This window comes from Cuculus canorus, chromosome 13 (genome assembly GCF_017976375.1).
Source record: "Cuculus canorus isolate bCucCan1 chromosome 13, bCucCan1.pri, whole genome shotgun sequence".
NCBI lineage: Eukaryota > Metazoa > Chordata > Aves > Cuculiformes > Cuculidae > Cuculus > Cuculus canorus.
The window spans coordinates 10,950,941-10,974,406 of record NC_071413.1 but is presented as its reverse complement, the minus strand read 5'-3'; the positions used below and the strand labels follow the sequence as shown (position 1 = coordinate 10,974,406).

The window sequence follows — 23,466 nt, the reverse complement described above, 5'->3', positions numbered from 1 at the left end:
TTAATTTTTGCTAGAAAATTACACATCGCATTTGCTAGATGCTGTACAGCTTCTCAGCCTTTACTATGTGGATGATGATACAAGGAATAAACAAGGAGCTATCTGTAGGTTCCAAACCCAAGAGCTTCAGAGCTACTCCATCTCTTCAGAAGAGTTGTGCCTGCCCACAGGCTGTCAAAAAGCCCAGAAAGCCAACAGGATCCTGGGTTGCATTAGAAGCAGCGTGGCCAGCAGGTCGAGGGAGGCGATTCTGTCCCTCTGCTTCACTCCTACCTGGAATTCTGAAGTCCTTAGCACAGGAAGAACACGGACCTGTTGGCATATGTCCAGAAGTGGCCATGAAGATGATGAGTGGGCTGGAGCACCTCTGCTATGAGGACAGGCTTAGAGAGTTGGGGTTGTTCAGCCTGGAGAAGAGAAGCATTCAGGGAGACCTTAGAGCAGCCTACCAGTGCTTCAACGGGGCTTATAAGAAAGATGGGACCAGACTTTTTAATGGCTTTAAACTCAAAAAGCGTAGATTCAAACTAGATGTAAGACATTTTTTTTATACTAAGGGTTGTGAAACACTGGCATAGGTTGCCCAGAGAGGTGGTAGAAGCCCCCATCCCTGGAAACATTCAAGGTCAGGTTGAACAGGGCTCTACGCAACCTGATCTGGTTGAATATGTCCCTGCTCACGCAGGGGGGTTGGACTGGATGACCTTTAAAGATCCCTTCTGACTCAAACTGTTCTGTGATTCTCCTTAGTTGAGGCAGACAACTAGAATTAGAAATGCTGCATGCAAGGTAAGGAATTCAAGATCAGTTCTTCCAGTTTACGAGCACTATTCCCAAGCACATACACAGCACAAGTAAAGAGGCTTTGCCATAAAACAAAAAAAAAAGCTGTTATTCATGAGGCTCATGACTTCTCTCCAAATGAAGTCACCACAGTTACAGCGAGACCTCTGCTTACAAGCTAAGAGGCAAACTTGTGGCTCTGAATGATCGAACTGCACATTACACGAGTTCATGCTTTGGTATTAAAGGATAACACTGGTTTGGAAAAATTGCATCACTGAACTTCGTAAGCCACCAAGGAAACAGTAAGTACAGTTTAGATCCCTAATAAAAGTTTTACTTCATTTTCACACTACGTGGCACAGAAGAGTTTGGTTTTTGAAATGTTTCCAGTCACATTTATCACTTTCCAAGCTGAAATCAAAATCATACCAACTCAAACTCCTGTGAAGCCTCTTTACGTCTAGAATCACATTGGCTCTACAGCTGGTGGCAAATGCTGGCAGAAGGACTCTGAAATGAGAAGGTAAAAGCCTGTGAAATGTGGATGCTACTCTCGTGACTGAGGCTTGTCATCGCAACAGTGCTGTGTGTGCTGACTGGAAAACGTGCTGTTGATTTCAGTAAGCCTTTCATTATTCGAAACAGCACCACAATGTGCAGCACTGCTTTAGTAAACATTCTGTCACTGCTGCCACCCTCGATTCCTTCCACCGTCCCCCCCTCCACACATTTAGTATTAACATTTAACAGCATTTTTTATTCAGAATGAAGAAAAGTGTATTTCATCTATGATTTTTTAATTACCGGAAAATGTTCTGCTTCCTTTAAGCTGAAACTTCAGTTCGTCTTTGGTTATCAAGTAAGTAACAGTTTTGCTAGCTGTTAACAGGAGAGTAAGAAATGCAACTTACACCTGCTAGATAAAGCTAGTTACATGCTAGCACACAGATCTGTCTAAACAAAACAAGAGAAGCTTTATTCCCAATGTTATGATCGAGGTGACTTCTGGAATACTGTTCATGAGCCTCTAAAAACCCCCATGTAACTACTCTCTTTAACGTCTGTGTAATGCCCTGTATAGATTTAGGAGCCGAGGTACAAAAGTAATTCCAGAGAATGCAAGGATTAACGTTCTGCCACAGAACTTTACTTTTCATCTGCACTCAAAAAGCCCATAAAACATCAAAACGTTTCCTATTGAAAGGCATGGATGAAATGCATCCCTTCAGATAGTACGGGCACTCTTGTAAAATTATTAGAAGCATTTGGGTCCCATATGATGTTCACTTTCTGCTAACCCTTCAGGGCTGGGAGGGTATTTCAATTTATACACTGATCAGAAAATGAAAAAAAAATACCTCATTATTCCAACAGCAACACTTCTACATCGCCTATCTTTAAGCTAACTTAAAATGTCATCTCTGATATAATTAAACCAGCTCTAAATGAATTTAGATGGTCTTTCCTCAAAAATTATCTTGCCTCCACCTGTAAGCCACTGCTGCAGCCCTCTTATAATGACATTATCAGATTCTTGGGGTGGTTATGCTTTGAGAGAAAGAACTGCTCAGCCCCTCAACTACATCTGGCTCCCAATATTGGTTTACTCCACCACCTTTCTTTCCTCCTTACCAGCAGTAGCATCCCAGGAGTAACTCACACTTCATTTCTATACTGACGCCTCAAGCATTTTCTTCAGGTGTGGTTTCATAACCAGCTAACAGCTTGTAACAAGGGAAAGGAAGCCTGGGTCCACCTCCTTCTGCCCTCAGCAGTGCAGCCCTAGCTCTCCCTTTCCTCTGCTGCTTATTTGGCTTATTGCAAAGCTGATTTACCTCCTATTGAAAAGTTCTGGGTTCATGGTTTATTTTTCCAGAGATAGTAACCTGAATAGTCCTCAATTTACTCTGAGCATACTGAGATCAGTAAGCGCTCCAGTCTCAGTAAGGCGAGCAGCAGAAGCACACTGCAAAGATCAAAACCTTGCTTTTTCAAAGGCAGTGGGATGCTAGCATGTTGTCTCATGGAATTGCAGCATCCAGCTCAAACATTGTTTACGTCTACATTTGAACAGAAACACTTGTTTCTATGCTCTGGTTTTGACTTCCTCAAAGATACTCAGGCGGTCTGCCCTGCCTTCTTACTGTGATTGAAAAGAGAATGATTGCTACAATAGTGAAGCTCTTCAAGACGTCCCACTCAAAATAATGGTTACAGTTCTTTACTCTGGCAAACAGGGACTATTGGTCCCCGTGCTACTTTAAGAAAGTCAAGGACCTGTCAGGGTAACACAAGTATGCTCCGCAGAGCATTTTACACATGCCTCAGGAATCTCAGTGCCCTCATATGCTCTGCAGCTCCCATTACCAACTCATTAGCCATGAGCTGCAGGTAATTCCTTCACCCTACTTCACTCCCCTCCAACTCTGCTCCCCTTTGTCAAAGTCTCTGCATTCCACCGGCCTCCCTACACCTTCTCTATCTTTGTTTTTCAGTACATCAGCTGAGGATACAAGGAATGACACAAGCTTGGAACACGTCTACTGCTACCTTCCAGGAGCAATTAATCCAAAGATCAGCTGCCAATGATGAAAGTTCAGTTTCCTACCGCTTCCAAAAGTAGGGGTTGTGTTACCTCTTCCCTCTGCATTTTCCCCTCCTGATTTTTTAGAGCAGTTTCTCGGTACTGCCCACAGCATTTCCTGACGGGTTGGAATTAAACTGGTAGAGCATGGAAACACTTATCTTTCAAGCCCAAACCCACCATCCAGTTGTATATAAGATCCTGCAGTCTTAGTCCTTCAACCTTTTATCTGCTTTGTTTTAGCTCCTTTCCTCTTTTCACATATTGATTCACTCTATGCTTAAATATATCCTCAGCTCCATCCAAAAAGCCAGGGTGACACCAGCGTTCACCTCTAAAACTCCTGTTAAACCTGACACGGAGCAGAAGGCAGCATCTACAGTTCACGAGTATTTCACAAACGTGCAGGAAAATCTTACCAGGGACAATTTCACCTCCCAGCCAGGCTCAAACTTTTGTAAAGAGTTAAAAGAATGTACATCATAGAACTGCTCATCTGAAAACTAGTCTGATGCCAAGACTACAGAACAACTAGCCTTGTGTAACCCATTTCAATATTGCAGCTGGATAGGAAATGGGAACATTCCAGTCTGGTCAGCAGGTTCACTACAGACTTTGTTGATTAACAAAGAGCAACTAGGTATGTTACAGTTTTTGCAGCATTTCAGGGAAGGACAAAGGTTTCAGGATCCTGGAAATTTACTGATTATCTCTTTAGTCCACTACAGGATTTTGCCCTGTTTCCTCAATTACAGTAACTGCTCCCATTTCTCCTCAGCAGTTCATTCTGTAGCCCAACTGCAACGGCATCCAGACATCTTTCATCCTCCAATAACTCACGCAAGTTACCGTGCTCCATAATCCCCTGTCCTCTACAAACACAACGATGACTCCCTCCTCACCAATACAACCGATCTTTCTGCATATTAGAGCTGGATTTGAGAGGACAGGACCATACACACAGAATTCAAGTTCTTCATTATTTCTTCAACAAGTAAGAGAGAACTATTCTTATTTGACAAGTCAACCTAACCTCAAACTGAAACGTGACATGTCCTGTTCAGTCCCATACGTGGGTGGACTGTAAAGGCTGTTTGGAGAACTGCTATGCCCATTTTTCAAATCCAAAAATATATCAAGACACCCAAGAACAAAAAACTCAAATCACTAGAGAATCCTAAGTTCTAAATTATCCATTTCTTTCACCCTGCCATCGCACTGTCCAAATAGTTTATGAATTGTGGTTTACAACAGAAACAGTGCAGAAGGGAATCGTGCTTAGCAGCAGTTACACAGTCCTGAACTTGGTCACAGAAGGCAATAATTGGGACAGATGGTTTAAGGGAGAATTACCCGTTGCTTCCCCTCACCTCGCAACGTTGACAGTTTTGCCATGCAGATGTTATTTGGTAAAAAAGTGTAAAGGCAAAGACTGCCAGAGACTACCTCCAGTCCTTCCCAAAGCATCTCCACCTTTGCCAGGCTGTTAATGAACACTTGCCAGGAAACAGTGACACCAACAGCTAAGGGATCCCTGCTTTTAATTAACCATGTTTCACAGGGGGACGGGGGATGGCCAGTGCTCAAAACACTGAGAAGCAGGTAAATGTTTGCCTGTGGAATTACACAGCACTGACAGGGCTGAACCAGGTAATTCCTGCCCACAGGAGCAAAGCAGCTGAAAGGGCATCTGTCAAAGTTCTGAAATCAAGAGAAATGCACAGGATATCACAAGTGGTATTATTTGACACAGCCTTATTCCCAGCACCCTTTTCCTTCTGCTTTGGCTAAACTGAGTAAATAGGAGCTTATATGAAGGACTCCCAGAAAAAAGTTCCTTTAACAGAACTAGTATTTCCAATTAGAAGCAATTGGGCTGGAGGACATGGAAAATTCTTCCAGGCACCAGACAAAAAGAGCCAAGAGTTATAAAAATATCACTCACTATACATTAGGGTTGTCCCAGCAACATAAAACCAGCCATAACATTATGAAGAGTGGAAGAAAAAAGCAGCATTAATATTTCACAATTACAGCCTTTCTCCCATAGCACTGCTTCATTTTCAGTTGACGTTGCTCCCATTGCAATGTGCTATGGCTAACGGATCATATCCTCAGCTCACAAAGGATTGCACATCACCACTGCCTTTCTTTTGGAGCCACCTTGTTCCACGCAGCTCAGAATTTTAAGTCTGCAATGACCCATTTCTATATTTCAATATAAATGGGTCTTCAACTCAACCAAAATAAAGACTTCTCTAAATTGCTTTCCTTTTCACTCCTGTCTCCTCACAGCACAGGAACTAGAGGACGTCTTTTCCTGACCCTTGCAGAGATATGTGCTGTGCACCAGGGCTTATTGCTGGATTTACATCGCTGCACGTATTCTCATGTGAAGAGCAGATACTCCTTGGCATTCTTGACCCAACCCTGCAGGGCTTTGCTACGCAGCACTTTCCAGGCTTCTTGATAATTTAACGCAGCTTCCTTGTAGTCCCAGTAGGTTTCTAGAGTCTTCATCCTGACAGAAAATGCACAACAACAAAAGAATTTCTATTATCCTATTGGATGTAACGTCGCAAAATGAAAAAAGCAATCAAACATCTAAGAACATGATGATGCTCTTTGAGCACTTTCATGCTATTAAGTGAAATTCTCTTTTGCATCTAGGGAGACTTGGAAAAGCCCAGGCTCTTAAGCTACTGTATCCAGACATTGTCAGCAGTCTTACAAAAGGAAGCAAAACAACTCCTCTACCATTCTTCAAACACACCCTCCAGCAATAGAAGTGTCAACATTTGACTGTCACAATAGGTTACAGAAAACTTCCATGATAGCAAAAAATGTCAAAGCAAAGGAGAAAAGGTGGCCAGGAATAGGTGCTTTGAACGGGGGGAAGTAGCCTTGTTTTGCTAGAAGAAAGGATGTGATTGCTGGCTGGAAGGGGACAAGGATGACAGGATAGGGTTTTTTTCCCCAACACAAAATAATGGGAAAGAGTGAGACAAAGGAGAGAAATATTGTTTAATCTTCTCCCTATAGCAAAACAGACTCGGTGGGTTTGGTGCTCTGTTCCCTCTCCTCACGTAGAACCTTCTCTCCACAATCTCAGCAAAACCACTGGTCACTCTGCTGTGTGTATTATAGGGAAATTCAGGTCTAGAGTATCTGAACACAAGTGCCTCTGACAATTTAATCAAGACTTTTTTCCCTTCCTTGCATTCCTTCCGCAGCTTCTTTTGTCTCCTTTTGCCAAAGAGTCTGTCCGCCACATGGGGCTCACAATGTTTATACATTCAACCCAATATGAAGGGAAGATCATAGGCAACACGACCTTCATCAAGAAAAGCCAAGCTACTACAGGAACCCTAATCTAAAAAGGCTGAGAACCACTGCACTAACTTCCAGAACAGGCTTTCATGGGCAGAGGTGATACTGATCACCACCCTCCCCCCCCAAAAAAAACCCAACAAACCCCCAAAAAAGTAACAGCAGACCATGAGAGGCTGTATTGCAGGCATTTAGCAGTTCTATTATAAGAATATTTCTAGAACACCGTGATATGCATCGCAAACCATGAAATACAACCTATCCTGTAGACTTAGGTTCAGAAAGTACAAGAGTGAAGAACCTGTGCCATTGCTGAACAAGGGAGTTGTATGCTCTCATACAAACCTGTCCGCGCTCTTATCACAGCTCGTCCATTTTGCTTTCTTTACCTCTTTCACATTAATCAAACTAACCTTCAGCTTGGTCTGGAAATTCCCATGGAAGGGCCCACTGCAACAGTCGTCCACCTGCCCAGTGGAACAGTCACAGAACCCCATTATCAATGGTAGATCACAGTTTGGGATCATCGCCAAACAGGCAAAAGACCAGCAACCCTCTGCCTAAGCAGCATTCAGGACACAACACAGGTCCAAGAAGGGCCAAGGTCAACCCACCACAACCAGCTCCAAATCCTCCGCACAAGCAAGCCGTTTCTCTCCCAGGTACTCCAACATGGACCTCAGGCACAGTACAAGCCACTTGCACATTCTCCTCCACTTCCAAACCACTCTCTGGGGAGCAATATGCATGCTTACACTCAAGGATAACGACCAAATCATTCTTTAGCAGGAAGCTCTCTTACGCTGGCATGCTTCTTTCACTTAAAGCACGTCCGACATATTTAAGACTTTGATCCTGCCCTTCACTATAAATGCATCTAATGACTTAGATTTGTCCTTTATCATAGAACAGCTGATATCAGATGCTGTTTACGTCTTCAAAACAGAGCTACTTGTTCTTACGAATTTACATTTAGGATAGTTAAAGATCAAAAAGAGAATTATACAACTCAGATTTTTGGACTGGCTCAATCCCATTAATGGTTTTCCTTGCATTTGCTATGGCTGCATATATATACATACAGACAGACTCCACCTGCCACTAAGCCAAAATAAAGACTCCAATGCCTGGCTGTTCTTCATTTCTTCCTTGCTAAATGTTACTCTTTTTCCTGAATCTTCTGGCAAACTGACGGCTCTGCGACTCATACCTGGCAGTCTGCTTCAATTTAACTAAAACACATGGGATTTTTCTAACCTAGATTATTCCAACAGACCTTTGTTTGGAAACTGTTACGGTAGACCCTAAGGAAAAGCACAGCGAGCACAAAAGCACGATAGGCAGTTAAGAAGCAGCTCAGTATTTTCACCCCCCTGTAGCAGCTATGAGAGCACACGTGACCGCAGCCTCTTGGGGTCTCATTCTCCAAGCAGACAACAGCATTACAGGATTTAACAGTGGATGCAACGGAAAGCTGCATTATAAACAGCTTCCTCAAAGAGCTGCCAAAATCAAACAGATTTATTTAATTCATGCCCAACTTCTGCATTAAACTGTTAAGAAATTTTCAACATATATATGGGAAATTGCTTTCAAATTCAAAGTACATTACATCTGCCTAAAAACCTCACGTGATTTGACTACATCTGAGCTTTACTTGGGCCATTAAAGGCTCTGAGCATTAGTAATGAAGAACCTGCACCATTTTTTTGGCAGAAGTGAACACTACGTTGCTGCCTCAGGCAAAGTCCAGTACAATCATATGATCTCCAGCCTATCCAGGTCTGCCTGACTACATTCCTTTTATGCTTCCCTCTACTATTTCGATCTCGCCCCTACCCTACTGTGTAAGAAAGAGAGAGAGCTATTCTGATAGCTGTGTGCCAGAGATGCGAGAGGTGACCCACTGATTTCATTCTGAAAAGTACCACACGCTTGGAAAAAGCCTTACACAAAATCACCGTAATGTCTGAAAAATCCACGTGCGAATCCATGCAAAGCTGAGCGGAATCGGGCCCACGCAAGGCAGCCTGCAGAGGAAAACAACACACTGCTGCAACACCCAACTGTCCTGCAGGTCTCTGCGCAATGGTAGAACCATCACAGGATCTATTTAATGTACAAACTTTAAAAAGAACATTGAAAAGGGACTAGAAAATTGCAATAAAATTCTTGCCAGATGTGGTTGGGTTTTTATTTCTTACTGGAGAACAGCAGTAACAGTGAAATTGCACCTCTCCCATAGCAGTTGTTTTCCTTAGGCTGACAATTCCTTACAATCATCTTCAGTCACTCCAGCAGGAAATATTTAGTGGTCACCTGGAAGAATCCTTTTGTTTTTCACAAATGAATACTGGCAAAAAAAAGTCTTAAACATGAAGCCCAAGTGAAGATTCTATACTTTAATCTAGGTATTTAAAGCTTAAAGTCATCTGAAAGTCCTGGCACTCCTCTGCACAACCAGTCTACTCCTCCAGTTAAGCGTCACTGGAACTGGAATCGTCTGCACTGCAGATGGAATGGGAAGGAGGGAGAAAAAACAGTCTTAGTTGTGGTGGTGCCTGACTATGATTTAAGAGAAAAGAGGATCAGTCATCCATTTAATAATAATAAGCCCAGCAAGGAAGTCAGGGTGGGTTTATGTTACAGAGTCTTTCTTAGGTTCAGATAAAGACTTGCAAAGCCAGTCACACCTTGCACAACCAGCAGTGTCTGGTGACTGTCTGGTGGATGCCACTGTTTGACAAAGGAAGGGTTTCACTTCCTCAGGTGATGAAAAAAGTGTGGGTTTTTTTCTACCATCAGGGAATAAAACCAACGAAGCGAAAAAGCTCCTTTTCTATTTTACCACCAAGTGATCTGCAAACAATACCGCGGAGATTTTTACCTAACAATTCACATTAGCAACGGCACAACATTGCCCAACACTGTCACGATTCCTTTCACAGTGAGCATAGAAAGCATGAAAAGAAAAATATGTACCAGGAATTTCAAAACATTAACACAATACAACACGTCAGAGGAAGTCAATAGAAGAGAATAAAGTATGGCAGGTGGAGGTAAGAGGCTATAAAGAAAGAAACAACAATTTTTGATAGTCCAGGGAGGGAGATGAGACATTAAGTAGGGCACAGAGGACAGCAATCATAGAACTATTAGAGATGAAGAAAGAAACTGGGACAGCACAATACAGCTCTATCTGGTTCCTGGTGACGAAGTAGCTAATGCCAGTCAAACACCACTTCCTTCTCAAAGTCTCAGCTGAAAGCAAATAAACTAAATCCCAAAAAAAACCCCCGTCTGAATGTTACGTTTAGCATCTTAGCTAAGCTACGCCACTACAAATTCCTAAACTTGCCTTTTAGGAACGCCAGCAAAGTTCTGCTCTCTACCTGTTCCAGTTTTACAGCGCCTGCATGGATCCTCTGGAGAGGAGTGAAAAATGAAACAGAAAAGAAGGCACAAAAAGCAGGAGGAGCAGCTTTAGACACAAGAAAGAAGAAAACAGAAGAACGTGAGACCCAGTGTATCAGCTCCATGTAAAGTTTTAACTGCCACAGTATCCTAGGCTGGACAACAGTAGAGGAAGGAAGGGTTAAATAAAACACGATCTTTGTAGATTGTGTAGAAGGGGAAAGGTAAGAAGAAGGAAAACAGTAATACAAAGACTTTTTATTTTCCTTTTTAAGACTAGGAAAAACAAAGACTTCAAAAGGAAAGCAACTGGACAAGCTGACTGGTGCGCTAGCACCTCTACTGGAGTCTCTGCAGCCTAAAAATGATGCCACATCTGCAAATCAGCTGGATTCTGTTAGAAGCCCAGACAGAAAAATGGTAGAGGACAAAAAAGACAAAGGAAATTACAAAGTCACTGGAGTCTAGAAAAGCCCTGAGGTGAACTGCCTTTATGTAAGCAGCACATGATCAGCACAATGAGTCACCTATCCAACAACACACCAGTTCACACTACTCTGAGGAAATTCTGATTCCTAAACAATTGAAGACAAACTCCCACCCAAAGGAGGCCAATAATTTTATATTCAAAACTGAACTAAGGATAAAGCGTATCTCTACTTACAGGATCAGTTGAAACTATTTTATCAACAACACGGCTCACGTTGACATCAGAACTTTAAAACAGTCGTGAGACAATTCTACAGACACAAAAGGTAACTGCAATCTTTAATTCAGAAGACTCAAAAGAAAGCAAGATCTAATAACTAAAGACGCAGGGTGTGCTTACTTTGGCTAAGTTAATCTCATGTCTCGGTACCACGAAAGGCAGAAGTGGTGTGCCTCCCCTGTTCTCAGCCACGCATACCTTCTACTTCCTTCATACATGTTTTATTATCTGGTATGAGTTTACCCTTTCAAAAAGCAGTGAGCCTTCAGAAGAGATCAGCTGCCACAAATTCTCACCTTAACTCCAAACAAGCAAACCACCTGCAGCTTCTTCATTCTGTCATTAATATATGAGATGCGATAGCTATTTCTCTAAGGAAGTGATTAAAAGGACCAGAAAGAGAGTCTTCCTAACCCATCAACCAGGTGACATATTTTTCAGGTATCAAATTTAACAATGAACTTATCTAAGATGAGATTCATGAGCAGACTCTGCTAAAATCACAGATTCCTGGGTTTCATTATGATAAATTCACTCTTCTAAATATAACAAAAATGTCTTTACCTAAGAGTGTCTGGCAGATCCTCTTGTGAAACACTTGACACCAGCTTTTTGAATGTATGGAAAAGTTCCACTTTACAGATCTTGGATCTGATGGAAAAAAAAAAAATAAAAATTCTGATGGAAAAAAGAAATCAGAAATGCACTTTGTCTTAGAGCTCACAGCAGTACATCCCAGCTGAATGTTTTTGGTAAAAAACATTATGCTCACTTCTCAATGAATGTAACAAGTCCTCCACAATTTCACTTTTCCTACCCCATCCAAGCTGCCCACTCGCCTTTCCCCCTTTTTTTATATGTTATAGTGACAAAATGCTGCACTGCCCCCATTGTCCCAGCCAGCGCTGCGTCACTTGGGAGAGGGAACATTTTAATATCCCCACAGTGTTATCTGTGTGGGACTGCACTGTCGTCAGCTCACGGCTACAGGACGGTTGAGCCAGAAGGACTACACCCAGAACGGATCAAACAAGCTCAGAAGGACTCCAAAGGCTTGTTTAAACTGGCCAACTTCGTATTATTCAGAACAAATAAAAGAACCAGCAGAAATATCTGGGACCAAGCTGTCCTTTTCACAATGGTGACGAGGACACACTCAACAACTGCAAGGCAGTTAAACAGGAATAGGCTCATCAAAAGATAAAGCTAGTTGAAGCTTGAAAGAATTTTGAAAGATACCATATGCATCTCTGTGAGCTTTACGCCCTTCTCTTCTCCAAGGAGAAGACAATCAGAAGAGTGATTTATAAAGCATGGTTTGTATTTGAAAGCCTCGGCTATCTTCTCCATTTATAAGTTCTCTTTAAACACTTGTCTTCACAACGACTGGTTCAGTTCTCCAAGATGCACAAGCCGACTCTCCAGCAGCATTGAAAAAAACCCCATTAAATCAAAAAACCTTCTTATTTTGCTAGTATGTTAAGAACCCCAAAACTGGCATGCAAAGTTGTTTTAAAATTTCAGCTGTCAATGTTTCATATTATAGTTTTTGGTGGTTTAGGTAATGAAGCATTAACAAAAGCACATACCAGAAATCTACCTACAAATTCCTTTCAGTCAGTGAGCTTTACCTTCATTGATATTTAGTGTTAACTAGCATATTAAGGCAGGGAAAACCCTAAACAACACTCCCCACCAATCACTCTGAGATTCCTTGAGGGCACAAACACCAGAGTTGAAATACAAGTCTTGTTTATTATTAAACACACAATCCCCAGTAAGGCTATAAATTCCTTATTCTCATGATAAGAGTTACTTTTGCGACTGTGTATCACGAAAGCATAAACAGTTTACGTATTCCTTGACATTGTTTTTAATGCTGATTTCCTAACGAAATGAGACCTTTGCAATCGCAGTCTTGTCGGCCCTCTCTAATACATTTTGAATGTTGTAGTGAATTTTGAGCACATGTTAAAAAGAGGATCTGTAATAAAGTTCCTAGTTTTGTGCAAAACGGCAGCTAGCAGATGGCTCTAAAGTTTTAGAGTTGATACACAAATGCTGTGTAACAAATTTAAGCCTACTGAGAAGGAGTTGTTGGTTGGTTTGTTTGATATTTCACACGTCTTCTGGAATATGTTACATACTGCATATGGGAAAATGATATTTTACAGGGCATAGAAAGCCTGTCTCAAAAGACACACTGTGTCATGCATATCACCTGTGCTAACAACATCCCAGCCACCAATACTGGTCACAAAACAGAAAGTTCCTGGTCCTCTTCTTTCCAGGGAAAAAAAATTAAATACTAGGATATACCAAGATAAACTTGAGTCAAGTCAGGCCTAACTTTGAGAAGCTCAGAATGTGCATGTGAACGAATTCTCCACAGAATTGTCTAAGGTCTACTTATAATTGTATTCATTACTGTCAGGATTATCTTCTTTCTCCCAGAAAGCCTGGGAAAAATTAACAATATGACCATTGATAAATTGGTAGTAGAAGCCACCAACAACCAAAACATGACCCCAACCCCGAGGGTGAACTTCCACAGACCACTGATAATTTTGGTCACCTCACCTAAATTAAGGAAAATGGAGACAGAGAGAGAAATTTGTCTGCAGATGTCTACAAGTAACTCCTCTCAACCTCTCACACATTTCCTTCACAGCCATCAACCCAAAAGATACAAAGCAAAAATTCTGGTAACTTCACCAATAAATAAGCTGTCTTAATAAAAATTAATCAGTCGCTCACCACCATTACCTACGGAGCCCTCTTTAATCAACAGTGACAAAAAAGAAATAGGATAAACTTGTTAACTCTCATATTTGGTCATTCCAACTCCCCTTTTCCCCCTTAAACAGTGACTCTTCCCATTTCCCTGCTCCCTAGGTTTCCTTCTGCTCTGACACTGCACTGCACACCACAATGTGAGCTGACAGAGGCAGAGGCTAACAAACAAGAGAGATGCATCCAGATACCATAACATTCTCCTACCTGCTCTGATGGCTCCCAATCGCTTTCTTTGTTGTTCCCTGTCGGAAGCCATCTGAGGTGACATCCAGAGGTTGCTCAGGGACTGCACTCCAACTTATAGCTGTAGAAGAAAGGATTATGAACAAGGGAGATGCACTCATCACGAAACAGAACGTAACAGTTCCTTTCATTCTATGGGCTTACATTACACCACGATGTTTACCAAAATAATTCAAAATCTAAAGAGGACCACGGTTCTCGAAGGTCAGGATTCCAGTACCTAAAAGAACAGGTAAATTCTGTGTGGTAATAAATAAATATACATACACAAACACACACAGAGCTTTCAAGAATCCATGCCTTAAATATCTGGCCTCCAGCTTTGTAATTCTCCCCTTTCTAGGTGAATTCTACTTTCTTTTGTGCATCCTGCCTGGACAAAGCATGAAGAAATTTCCAAGTCAGACCATTTATTTTCATATCAGGCTGTGAAATACTCCCTCAGGCTATTTGCAGCAGTCACTCCATGTTTTCCTTATTAATTTATTGTGTGCTATTATTTTATTGTATATTTAATATTCTAAATAGTTCTACATTTGACATACATCAAATATCTGTAGACTTCACTTGAAAAATGTTATAAGCTAGTAGTTAAATAAAAATAATGTGTTGGAAGGGATAGCAAGTGCCAATAAACTTATCCTTTAGCAGCATTCTGGTAACCTTTTTACCATCTTAAACTGTAAAACTCGTAATGCTAAAACTCTGCATACAATATCTTATAGATTTATTAATAACTAGCAAAGCATTAGCAGCATGTTAAACAGAAACAAAGCCGACTGACGTGCCCAGTCTTTCCCCCCCACAGCCTAACGACAGTTCCTTTAACTTCAACTGCCTTGGATTAATTTTTGTTTCTTAAGTTCTCCCATTTCTGTGTTCCTAATAAGCAAAACAGTTGCATGTGCATTAACTCTGAAGTCAATTTTCACAGCTTCTCTCCTTCATGATACCATCTTACTGATCAAGATGCTTAAAAACTATGCGTTATAAAGCATATTATGGAAACTGGTTACGCTAATCATGCTTGTATTATGATTCAACTGTACGCTGCGATTGCCATCTTCTGCTAAAATGTGAACCGTACTTGCATTGTGATGACAGTACAATGTTGTATCACTCTACTAAATTAAAATCCCATGTAATGTCAAATAACGCTATTTAGTATTTTTAATGTATTTAAACATTAAATCCTCCATGTATGAAGTATCTAAACCCACCTGGTCGGAAGATAACAGATTCTGACAAGCAGATAATAATTTACTTAAATATGAAAACATTTTCTATTCTTTTATTTCTTCATAGTTACAGCAAACTTCAAAGTATTACCTGGAACACATTATTCTTATTTTTAAAAATATCAGCTGAAATGTTCCTACCAAGTATATTTCAATATTCAATGTAACAGTCCAGATTTTTGGGTTAATTTCAATTTTCACTTCTTCAAGGAAAAAAAAAATCAACCTGGCATAATTCATATAAGCAAGAAAAGTGTGATAAAGCATCATTCATCTTTATTTAAGAGAATGACCTGAGTAACTGTACAGAAAGAAAGGCATATGCAGGAATTTAGTCCCAGCTGGTTTCAGGTCTTGTTTGCAAAGTGAATTGGCACCACTTTTCAATGATGGATTTTGTTTCCCGTCTCACAGGATCGAAATCTTTTCCTTCCTGGCACCTATAAATAAACCCAATTTAACGAACCTGATTTTTATTAAGGAACCCTTTGTTTCCATTCTAGTTTATCATCAACTCTACTGTAACAGAATAACTTCCAGTTCCAGTTAAGCCAGAAGAATGTATAACAGCAGAAGGCAGGCGTGTCCAAGTTTAAAAAGCCTGCTTAACCGTACACATCCAGTGGCAGTTCCATTGGCTTCTTCCCCAAATGAGACCATGTTGCTAAATCCCAACGTGCCTTGCATATTAATTCATCACCATTACAAAAAACGCAATGTCCAAATCCTCTATCAATTAAACCTTTACACTATCCTACTCTGTATTCTTTCTACGTTCAAGATCTCTGGAGCAATTACAAGCCTAACTCAGCATGGCAGGTCTCCTGTTCATTACTAAAACTAACTGAAACAAGAAGACTTTTGATTTTGTTTTCTTATTGCTCTCCGAAATTTTGCTTTCACTGGTTATTTTCCATCTTTATTTAGATCATAAATTCTTAATGGCAACAACCAAGTGTTCATTCAGTCTGAAAACTCCCTACAGGGAATTAGAGGGTTTGGCTGAATATTATTAATTATTAACAATTAAGTTCTGACCCGAAATTAATTTCTTGCTACAAGTCACACTTTGCCTCTGGCACCAGCAATGAATGATATTCCGCTTTAAGAAACCACCTAATTTATATCAGGACTTTTGCACGCAGTTACGCAACCAGCCCAAGTTAACTCACCTGCGCTACAAGGAACAAGTTTTGTTTTGCTGTTAGTTTGAACTTCCTGAATTGCCTGACGGCTGTGTTCAAATTGAAGATCCGATTGCAGCAGCTTAACCTCCTGAGGGAAAAAACCATCTGGTAAAAATGAAATGTGCCGACACCTAAAGGAAACACAGAAAAATGCAACTGATTTTGAGTCTGGTCTTCCCAAACAAACTGATTTTGTGCAACAGAATTAAAATAGAATTAAACACAAATTACAGAAGTGAGACAAAGAGGTTTGGGGGCATTTTTTCCTTTCCAAAAAGTATTTGTTAAAAACACAAAGCCACATACTTTATTAAGACCTCGTCCATCCTACAAAAACTATGATGAACTGATTTTAAAAAAGGTCTAAAAAGCTGGTATAAACCATGGAGGTCAAGTACGCAGGATAAAACCTGCACTATACTCCCGCAATCACCATGAAAAATAATCATAAAGTATTTACATAGTCAATTATATTACATTAACGACTGTTTAATGAACCTAAAGGATCGTAATCAAAAACTAGAAAGATAAAAAAATACACTTGCAGTTCCACATATAATTTCACCTTTGTTACCTTAAATAACTGTTACACACTGAATGGGATTAGGATCATAGGAGGAAGGAAAAAGGGTTTGGTTTTAATCATCATATTTATATAGAGCAGTGAATGAACTAAGACTGAGGTTACGTTTTCAGATGTAACAACCTGAAGAAGTGCATGACACAGCACCCTAAGACGAATGAGGGCGGGCAATTTCTTGTCCCATGTGTTATAGAGTGAGGAAAGGATTACCCAGTAAGTTCCAGTGGATAGGTAGCTAGCATTCCCCCTATTAATATACTATGACCTCTTTTATAACCATTCTAGAAGGCTTCAAGGCTACAGAGAAAAGGAGTTACAAAATGAAGTAAAATCTTTCAGATGAACTGGTCTAGCAACTGCCTCTTAAAGGGAGCGGTTCAGCTCCCCGGTTTCTTCCTTGCTGTCCTTTCCCTCACCCTGCCCAGTTCCGTTTACTCTCCTCTATACTTACAGATTCCTTTGCTGCACTGATTCAAACTTGGAAGCAAGAGAAATATTCCCTTGCTATCCTTTTGCAGCTGACAATGTTTTCATCAACTCAAGGATCTGAGGAGCAAGAAAGCCAGTGCACAGCAGGTGACTTTCCTCATTTAGCAGCAGTGCACCTCACTTAACACATAAATTCCCCTGGTCATATTGTCACGGCTCCACTACTCACAGCAGGGAGAAAAATGAAACCTTGGAGGCTTTTTAATTTAATTTTAGGAATGGTCCTGTCAGAAATAAAAGCTGCTTTTGCTCACCAACACAATTCTGTAAAAAGGGACTTAAGAGATATTCAAAATGACTTTGTGGAGTATGGATAACAAAAAGCTAAAACTTTTCTTGACTCTGTTTGAGAATATAAAAACAGGAAGAAGGTAAGAAAAGTTCAACTTCACTATGCTAAAAAACGTGACTACACTGACTTTGTGTCCTTCCGGCTGCTTTTTCTGCTGGAAGGCTTCTAGAAAAACTCAGGTGGGTAAACAGCTTCTCACTGCTTCATGAAGGGACAACCAAGGAGATCAGGCATCTAAGGGAAATTCCTCTGTGACTCTCCAAGTCTGACCCAGCAGCAGCAGTCACCTTTTCTCCATCCTACCCAGGGCTTCTTTCTGAAAACATGAATTTGCAGAAATTCATGCTGTCTGCAAGCAACTTTGGTGTGAAGTCTTTGATATTTGTGTGATGTTTGCTGCCTGCCATAGCTCATTGTCTCCATTCACACCATCTGATTTCCAAAGGAGAGCACTTACCTTTCAATAATCGCTCTCTGCATAGCTTCTTGGCTATATGGACACTTCCCCACTACAATTGCTGACAGATACACTGGCTGCTGCAGGAAATGCATCAGAAGAGCTCCTTGACACCCTAACACATTCCAGCGAGCCAGTTTATCGCTGCAGGACATAGAGCACGTTCTGTCCCCACGTCCTGGCTTCACTCGTAACAATCCCACGCAGTGATACCCTAGCCCAGGTAATCGGGCATCATCCAGCTCTCCAGGCACGCATTTTGCTCCGGTTCTATGAACATCTACTACCTTTGGTCTCCCTAAGTCAGTCTCCTTATTAGCTGCTTGCACCTCTGCAGAACATTCACAGCTCTTTGGATCTGCTTCAGTTACTTCCTGAACAGCCAGGTCTTCAGTGGTTGGGGAAAAATAAACATCATTGTCAGTTTTCATTTTCTTGATTATAGGATCGCTTGCCATTTCCTCTGATTTCCTTTTATCTGCTGGACCCAAATGATCCTGGTGACTCCTACACTCTGCTGACTGTCCAGCTGCATCATCTGCAGTTAGTGGCTCAGTAAGCTGGTTCTCTGGTTCATTAATTGGAATAATAGAAGCATCTCCACCTAGAACAAAAGAAGTAATATCCAAATGGGCCAAAAATGCATCTCTCTTGAGTGGGACACATCACATCAGTGATGTTACAACTACTGCTAACTTTCACAGATTTGCACTCAGGAAAATTTAATTGCAAGAACACTTTTCAATCAATGTTGCCCTGTAGAATGATGAAATCAGGCTTTGCTGAAATTATAGCCTATGTACATTTATTTTCAAGTTTTGCATTCTACTTAAGAAGCAATCAAAAAAACAAAACTCTAAAGCAAAAGGTGTCAAAGACATTTGACAGACTACAAGCAGGGCTGAAGACTCATAGGAGAACTAGTCTGATCTAAACAAAACAAACTTCAAAAGGCTAATTAAAGAATAAGCTATTGAACAAGGATTGAAATTGCAATCTGTATCACTAAAGCTCAAAACCAAAATTCTGGAGCTCAGCTCAAAACAAACAAAAACCTGACTGGCACGTGAAAAAGAAAAAAAAAAAGCAGCCTGGAAATTATTCTTGCTATTAAATTTGGAGATGTAGATTCTGTTCTCATATAACATTGACAAAGAAAACCATAGCATATTTCAGCAATGCCATCAGAATCACAAAAATAATGACCAACTAATTCACTATGTGAAGTACGGATGAGGCATATTTTGAGAGTGCTTCTATTTCTTTGCTCTGCTAACAGGCTGCCAGTTGAAGAACATACTGGTAAGAGTGTAGTAAGATCCAGATGTCTGATAAGCTGGCAGACCAAGAGGTCACATTCCTACGTTTTGCCAACAGATTCTCATCTCTGTAGTGCTCTTTTTTTTTTTTTTTAAAACAATAAACACACAAAAAACCATTTTCCAGGACAAATCAAAAAGTTGCATTGTTGCATTCCATTCCATAAGAAGTTTTGGGTTAGGGGTGGTGGCCCTGTTTCATGGGTGGGCCTTTTTAGTTGCTTTTTTTGAGTTTGGTTTTGTTTTTTCATTTATTTGGGATGGAAGCTGTTCATGGGTTTTTGGGGATTTTGGTTGGTTGGGGTTTTTTTTTGTTTGATGGTTTGGGTATTTTGTGTGGCTGGTGGGTTTTGGGGTGCTGTTCTGCACCTGCCTCCCTCCTCCCTCCTGCAGTTGTTTGGGTTTTGGTTTTGTTTACTTTTTTTGCAACTGTGGTAAACGTCAATGTTTATTAAAAATCGAATCCAAGGAGACAACATTTAAAGGAAAGCAACCAAGAGATATGACAGGACCTCTGACAAGTACATTAGTTTCCAGACAGAGAAAATAGTTGCCAGTATTGCCTAAAAAGAAAGTGAAGCAGTGTTTGGGACTTAATGAGTTTTCATGAATCACATGCAGTGTGATTAAATGCGAAATGTATCTGTGGAGGACCAGTCAAGTACATCTTAGAGCACATACTGATAACATGAGTCACTGCCTCACCCTCACTCCAGACCAGAGAGACACAAAAGAAAGGTGAAGGGCAGAAAAGATTCTACAAGTGGGAGCTATTATATTGGTTCACTCCAGCATACTCACAGGGGGTGTGACTGGAGAAGAAAACAAATACGATATTTGATTTGAGTTTCCATTTCCCAATTTCAGTTCCTGGAATAAAAATACTGCCTTGCTGATGGGAAGCTGCCAACCACATCTGATGGAGAAGATACCTGTTCAGCAGAAAGTTTTCATGAAGCATTTACATCATTTTTTTGATGCACAGGAAAACAAAAAAATAGACACCCAGTAGCACCTGTTCTTTCCTGATATAATCTGATGAGCCATCATTTATGCTTCTACAGATAGATGGGATCCAACATAAACAGAAACACATCATTGGAAATTTAGTAACAAAACTCAGAGTTGGATTCGGTGGAGTTAACTATCGCTTCAAATTGTCTAAGACCCTTTCCTCGCACTCTGTATTTTTACCAGCACTGCAACTCATCTGATTACGTGAGAGACAGTTTAGACGCATCAAACCACAAGAAATATATTAATTTCTGCAGCACTACTACTCTCCTGGCTCAGTTCTTCATACCAGCTCACCGTATGTGAACAAGGGGACTGGTATGTGGGAAACAGCAAAGTGCTACCCTTCACAGCTAATCCTCAGACCCGCACTGAAATTAGATCCTATTTCTTTGTACTGAAGCTCTACAAGAATGAGGAAGAAACAAGCTTTTGTGAAAGGGCCTTAACGCCACCTAGAAGTATAAATATTAGGTTAAAATTCTGCCAACAAAGGGAATACTGTTACCCATACAAAAGTAACTCTCTTTCACTACATTCTCATCCCTGAAGCTATGAAATCTGGCTGTTTTTTTATTTGTATTACGACCACCTCAACTGGCACTGTATAAAAGCATGTGAACTTGTTGCCTCACCTCTGAAAGCTCCTCTTTGCCACAATTTCAGCATGACTGTCATTCAGAATGTCTCCTGAAGGAACAACCAGATGAGAACATATGCATCATTACTGAAAGGAGACGAACAAAGCAAGCAGAATTTGACAGGTAACAGCTCTGCAGCTTTGCTAACGTATGAGGGTTCAACATCAGTATTAGGTTACTCGAAGATATTTGAATTTCCAGTCACTACAAAAGGAGGTCAATAGCCTACACAAACGAAGAATAAAAAATGTCTTCACTTCACAGCAAGTCAGAGACTTGTTTAAATACAAAATTTTAACTCTTCTGATATCTGAAATCCTTTCAGTTGAAGAAACACTGTCTTCCTTCAAAACCTTCCCGATATTTGTTCTTAATAGTAAACAGTAAATCTTGATACTCTCAGATTAAGCTTAACATCCAGAAAAAGCCAAGTGTTTGTCAAGCCTTGGTTGAACTTTCTTGCTGCACTACGTCCTACAATTTAATTCACACAACTTATTTCCATCTCTTTTATTCCACTAATTCATTTCAATATGAAAGATGTTACACTGAGCACTAAGCAGTCTAAAACTGATGCACGCAAAATCATTTCTTCTATTTTGCTCTACTCCTCCTCCTCCTCTCTGAAGTTCAAGGAAGGTAGTAAGTCCTGTAGCTACGTAGTCACAAACACTTCTCCTTAGTAACTTTTCAGCAGTATTTATTAGGGCTTTTCCCCTCACCTAAGAGAGGAGACAGATACATTGTGAATAAAAACCAGGCATGCAAAGCAGGGGAAGTTCTATAATAAATGGTAAGAAATGGCAGCTGTGGGAAGTCATGTATCTAACCCATACACTTAACTGTGCGAGCAGATAAAATTATCTAGTTGCAGAACACAGGTAAGCTGTGTTGTCAGCCCTATCATAACTCAGCAGCGCCATCTTTTGCATCAGACCATGATAAACGTAGACTGAAGCACAATTATATTGCTCACGTTCTATTTTGCTTTTCGTTATTATGCATTCGAGTACACAGACTCGGAGTTTACACTACACATTTCCATATACAAAAAGTTTATTCACCTTTAAGGCAGCAAGTGCAGCAAACTTTCAGGGCAGCAGTTCTGGCTGCTTTAGCCCCTCTTCTTGACGAGGTGAGGTTGGCCTTACACTTCTGGCTTCACTCCAGAAGTACAAACTTAATGCCTTAGACATTTTTTTTTGATTCTAATGAGACCAGCAAGAAAGAAAGTAGCGTAGGTACTCTGTTCTTGGATTTTACATCACACTTACCAGTTTTTCTCATTTTGTTTTGGCCAATACATTTTGTTCCAGTTCCCAGAGCAACAACTTCCATAGTTTCTGAAAAATGAAACATCAAGTGAACAACCTATAGCCAGAAGCATTGCTTTCACACAGCCACTCCAGTGAGAGAGCACAAAGAACACTGTGTAGAAGGGAAAGTACAGGGAGATGAGTAACGGACATTCCGAAAGGCAAACAGCTGGAGAACTGAACACATTAGGCAGAAAGTACTGGGAAAAATCTATGATCCCATAGCAAGAGTGCTGACACAGACTTGATACACTAGACAACACAGTGGGCACTAGCAGAGGATTCCTCAAACACATAAGAAGGAAGCACGGGATACAGTCATGGAAGGGCTTGTAAGGGAAAAGGGGATGGTGGAAAACTAACACAAACACACAATGCAGTACCACAGCCTGTTAAAGGAGAGCCGACTGGGACCTTTCTAGGATTCTTTCAAATAGTAGCCAAACGCATCTTTGCGAGGATTTACGTGGATATTCAGGTCCTGCCTAGCCTTCTGCCACTAATTCATCAGCCGAATGCGGGCTTTCATTGTCTTAGCTACAGTCTGAGAAGAACAGCATTTCACTCCACCACTTTCCAGACAGAACGTAGTAATAAACTTTCTCAGAGTAAAGAATTTGGGCAGAGACAGGGCTGGGACAGGAAAAAGCGTATTATTATTTTTCAAAGCGTATCTTAAATAAAAAAAGCAAAGTCTCAAGACTGCCGCCTTCTCTCTCTCCCCCCCCCCCTTCTTACCCCGCAGAGCCCCCGCACCGGCAAGAACCTCGCTTCGGGCTGCAGGCTCCACTTTGACAACAGCCGCCAGCGACGTCCACTCCCTGTTCGGATCCGGCTTCCCCTGCTTCGGGAGCCGAGTCCTGTAGTGCAGGTAGCACAGCTCGGCGATGCCATCAGCGGACCACATGCTGCCGGGGCGGGTTCGGGCAGAGCGGGACCCCCCTCACGGCCTCAGCACCCCGCGGCTACCGCCCCCCCCCCGCGGGCTCTGCGAGCAACGCATCGCAGGAAATAAAAGCTGTTTGTCCCCAGGAGAAAGAACCGCCACTGCGGGACTCCCCGCGCCTC

General features: G+C 41.1%; 1 protein-coding gene across 9 annotated transcripts in view; it reads right to left on the bottom strand.

Moving 5' to 3' along the window:
* Positions 1-23,466, bottom strand: part of ADAT1 (adenosine deaminase tRNA specific 1) — a 25,981-nt gene extending 2,515 nt beyond the window's left edge. Inside the window, exons 1-10 of one of the 9 annotated variants that reach the window (XR_008451986.1) lie at positions 23,137-23,466; positions 22,357-22,425; positions 21,077-21,131; positions 20,229-20,359; positions 18,109-18,712; positions 16,273-16,418; positions 13,824-13,923; positions 11,388-11,474; positions 1,216-5,891; positions 115-407 (exon numbers count right to left, since the gene is read on the bottom strand). Coding sequence is in view for 7 of the 9 variants with exons in the window: in XM_054078295.1 (XP_053934270.1) it covers positions 5,759-5,891; positions 11,388-11,474; positions 13,824-13,923; positions 16,273-16,418; positions 18,109-18,712; positions 20,229-20,359; positions 21,077-21,131; positions 22,357-22,425; positions 23,137-23,305 (1,494 nt within the window). In the remaining 2 variants the exon portion in view is untranslated. The other 8 variants (XM_054078296.1, XR_008451987.1, XM_054078295.1 and 5 more) reach the window with 8 other exon arrangements.